This window comes from Rhea americana, unplaced genomic scaffold (genome assembly GCF_003343005.1).
Source record: "Rhea americana isolate MKP2758 unplaced genomic scaffold, rheAme1 scaffold_879, whole genome shotgun sequence".
Lineage (NCBI taxonomy): Eukaryota > Metazoa > Chordata > Aves > Rheiformes > Rheidae > Rhea > Rhea americana.
Genome location: NW_028187065.1, coordinates 1 through 3,796, shown reverse-complemented (window position 1 = coordinate 3,796; position 3,796 = coordinate 1). Strand labels below are relative to the sequence as shown.

General features: G+C 69.3%; 1 protein-coding gene across 1 annotated transcript; it reads left to right on the top strand.

Annotated features, from left to right (window-relative positions):
* Nucleotides 1-3: 3 nt before the first annotated feature.
* On the top strand, nucleotides 4-3,643 carry LOC146584959 (proto-oncogene tyrosine-protein kinase Yrk; the record flags this gene model as incomplete). Its single annotated transcript, XM_085323795.1, has 6 exons — nucleotides 4-130; nucleotides 1,310-1,489; nucleotides 1,640-1,716; nucleotides 1,797-1,950; nucleotides 2,293-2,424; nucleotides 2,641-3,643. Coding segments are annotated over 6 exons (879 nt in total), but the record flags the coding sequence as incomplete, so codon positions are not given.
* Between the last annotated feature and the right edge of the window lie 153 nt (nucleotides 3,644-3,796).

Genomic DNA, 3,796 nt, shown 5'->3' with positions numbered 1-3,796 from the left:
CCGTGCCGCAGGGGAACGCCGAGGCTGGCCGACCTCTCGGTCAAAACCAAAGACGTGTGGGAGATCCCGCGCGAGTCGCTGCAGCTCCTCCGCAAGCTGGGCAACGGGCAGTTCGGGGAAGTGTGGATGGGTAGGACCCGGCGGGCGGGCGGGCCGCGGCGAGCGGCGGGGCGGGCGCCGACGGGAGCCCCCCACCCAGGCCTGGCGCCCGCCGCGGCGGGCTGAGTGACACGAGCGTGCCGGTCTCAGCCCCGCGCCTGGGGCTGCGCGGGCCGTGTCTGCTCCTTGCACATGAGCAAGGGGGGGGGCATCATTTCCTCCCCCCCCGCCTCTAAATTCAGGCTAAATTTGCCCCCCCTCCAGCCTGCCATGGGCAAGGGATGCCGCCCTGTGTCTGCCCTGTGCCCAGGAGTGGGGAGGTGGCCCCATCTCCTGCTCCTGGGTTGCCCAGGCATCGGCCCCCCTTCACGTGGCACTGGAGGGGGCTGTGGGACCCCCTTAGCACCTCAGGGTGCCCTGCACCCTCCCTGTGTGTGCAGGCAGCCCCACATTTCGGATGGGGCCGTGAGCARGAGACAGGACCAGGCCTGTGGGGGGGGGTCCCTTCCTCGCCTTCCTCTTCCTCCCGCGCCCCGTCCTCCCTCTGCTCCGCGTGCATGCTGCCTCCATCCCACGCTGCGCTCCTCCCTCCGTGCCCCCCCTTGCAGAGTATAACGACGGGTTGTGCCATCTGCTAACGCGCGCGTGCCCCGCTATGAAGCCCCAGACCCTGGGATTAGCTAAGGACGCCTGGGAGATAGCGCGCGAGTCCATCAGCCTCAACACGAAACTCGGCATGGGATGTTTCGGAGACGTGTGGATGGGTAAGGCTGGCCCAGCCGGCCGGGTGGGCGCGGGGTGGCAGGAGCGCTGCCCGGCCGGCGGCATCGCGGGGTGCCGGGGGCAGACGCCAGCCGGGCACAGGCTCCCCCGCAGAGGGACTGGGAACAGGGTAAGGAAGGTAACAGGAGGTGAGCCCACGGGTGCCCAGTGCCCATGCCATGGGGCGAGGGTGACTCCTTGCCCTGGGGCGGGTACGGCGGCGCCATGCCCCTTTCCTGCCCTGCCCTCCTGTCCTTGCTCCTCCATCCATGCACCCCTCCGTGCAAGCATGCAAGCATGCAGCATCCCTCGGTCCTTCCATCCACAAATCCCTCCATCCATGCATCTCTCCATCCACGCATCCGTGCATCCCTCCCTGCACCCCTGCCGGGGCCGGGTGGGCCGGGCGGCCCTCGGGCTCGGCGTGAGCCCGCRTCCCCCTGCCCAGGCACGTGGAACGGCACCACCAAGGTGGCGGTGAAGACGCTGAAGCCAGGCACCATGTCGCCCGAGGCCTTTCTGGAGGAGGCTCAGATCATGAAGCGGCTGCGGCACGACAAGCTGGTGCAGCTCTACGCCGTGGTGTCGGAGGAGCCCATCTACATCGTCACCGAGTTCATGAGCCACGGTGAGCGGGGGGCACGGCCCGTGGGGCGCCAGCTTTCCCTGCAGGGACAGGCGGGGACCCAGCCCGCGGGCCGGGGGCTTGCAGGGGARGGCACCCTTGGGTGGGCACAGCTGGCGCTCGGGCGCTTCGACTGGCACCCTCTGCCCCCAGGTAGYTTGCTGGATTTCCTAAAGGACGGGGACGGCCGATACCTGAAGCTGCCCCAGCTGGTGGACATGGCTGCTCAGGTACCGGGGGGCTGGCGCCGGGAGGGGGGCACCCAGCCGAGCACCCCCGGAGGGGTGCTCACTGCGTCCCCCTCGCCCAGATCGCGGCGGGCATGGCCTACATCGAGAGGATGAACTACATCCACCGGGACCTCCGCGCCGCCAACATCCTCGTGGGCGACAACCTGGTCTGCAAGATCGCCGACTTCGGCCTCGCGCGCCTCATCGAGGACAACGAGTACACGGCGCGCCAGGGTGAGCCGGCCCGGGCACCTCCTTCGCCCCGGGGGCCGCCGCCTGGGCTGTGTGCCGCCCCCACCTGGGTGCTGGGCGCCCTGGGTGCTGGGTGCCCTGGGTGCTGGGTGTCCCAGGAGCTGGGTGCCCCGGGTTGGAGGCTGCCTGGGCGCTGGGTGCCCCAGGTGCTGGGTGTTCCAGGTGCTGGGCACCCTGGGCGCTGGGTGCCCCGGGTGGAGGCTGCGCAGGCACTGGGTGCCCTGGGTGCTGGGTGTCTCAGGCGCTGGATGCCCCAGGTTGGAGGCTGCCGCGGGTGCTGGGTGCCCCTGCCTCGGCTCGCCCAGCCTCCCCTTGCACCCGCAGGCGCAAAGTTCCCCATCAAGTGGACGGCGCCGGAGGCCGCGCTCTACGGGAAGTTCACCATCAAGTCGGACGTCTGGTCCTTCGGCATCCTCCTGACGGAGCTGGTGACCAAAGGCCGGGTGCCCTACCCAGGTACGACCCCCGGCCGGGGCGGCGGGCACCCTGGGGGGCACCTGGGCAGAGGGGCTGCCAGCAGGGCAGGATTCGGCCCTACCCCGTGCTGCCACCAGCATCGCTGGGCAAGGAGCACCCCGTGCCTCAGTCTCCCCATCTCCCCGAGGTGACGGCGGGTGSCCGGGCTCTCRCCCCGCTCCGTGCCTCAGTTTCCCYGCTTGCCTGTCGCCGCAGGGATGAACAACCGGGAGGTGCTGGAGCAGGTGGAGCGCGGGTACCGCATGCAGTGCCCGGGCGGCTGCCCGCCCTCGCTGCACGACGCGATGGTGCAGTGCTGGAAGCGGGAGCCCGAGGAGCGCCCCACCTTCGAGTACCTCCAGTCCTTCCTCGAGGACTACTTCACCGCCACCGAGCCCCAGTACCAGCCGGGCGACAACCAGTGACCCCGGCCCGCCGCCCCGCCGGGGGCCGAGCGCCCCCCGGGGCCACGCTTCGGGGGTCACTTCTGGACCCTTTCCTGGGGGGGGGTTGTTACTCCCTTTGCCCCCTGCAGCTGCCCTTTGGGACTGCAGAGGTGGGGGGCACCCCGGGGAGCACGAGGGGCTTTGCCCCAGTGCTGCGGGCTCGCGGAGGGGGCAGAGCCGTGCCCCCCGCCCCGGCTGGGCACAGCGCCTCTCTCGTTGCCTTTGCACCCAGCTTTTAACCGGAGAAGTGGCTTTGGGCCGGCGGCCCCCCACCGCGGCGCAGACCCATGCTCGCCCCCACCTTGCTCAGGGTTAGGGTTGCCCAGGGCCCCCCCACCCCCTCCTCGCCAGGACAATGGCACCCGAGGGGGAACTGAGCTGGGGTGGGTGCCCTGGGGACTGCAGTGCCATGGGGGGCCGGTGCCCTTGCAGGTGCCCCTCTGCGCCCGGGGACGGGGAGGCAGCCGGGGGTGAGGGCTTTGGGGAAGGGTCACCCACCCCAAGTTTCCCCCCCAAGCATCCTCAGGGCGCCTTAAGTAGCATTAGCACAACTTGGGGGGGCAATCCCGTGATAGCCCCCTGCAAACACCCCTTGCCCCATTGCAGCACAGGCCCCGGGGGGCACCCAAGGGTGCCMCCTCCCCATGCCAGCCCCCAAGCTCCTCTCCCCCAGCTCAGCTCTGTGCCACTGGGGGAATGGGATTCAACCCCCCTAAATTCTGGAACTGATCCGGGGAAGCTCCCCCCAATATAACTCAAAATAACCCCTCTCACATTGTTTTTAATTTATAAGATTTTACACYCCTCATCCCAGCAGCCCTCTAGCCCCCGGGGCTCCCTGTACTGGGGGGAATTTCCTTGGCTTCCCCCCCCCAAGCTTTTCTCTCCCCTCCTTAAAGCAGAGCCAAATCCTGAAAGCCATAAAC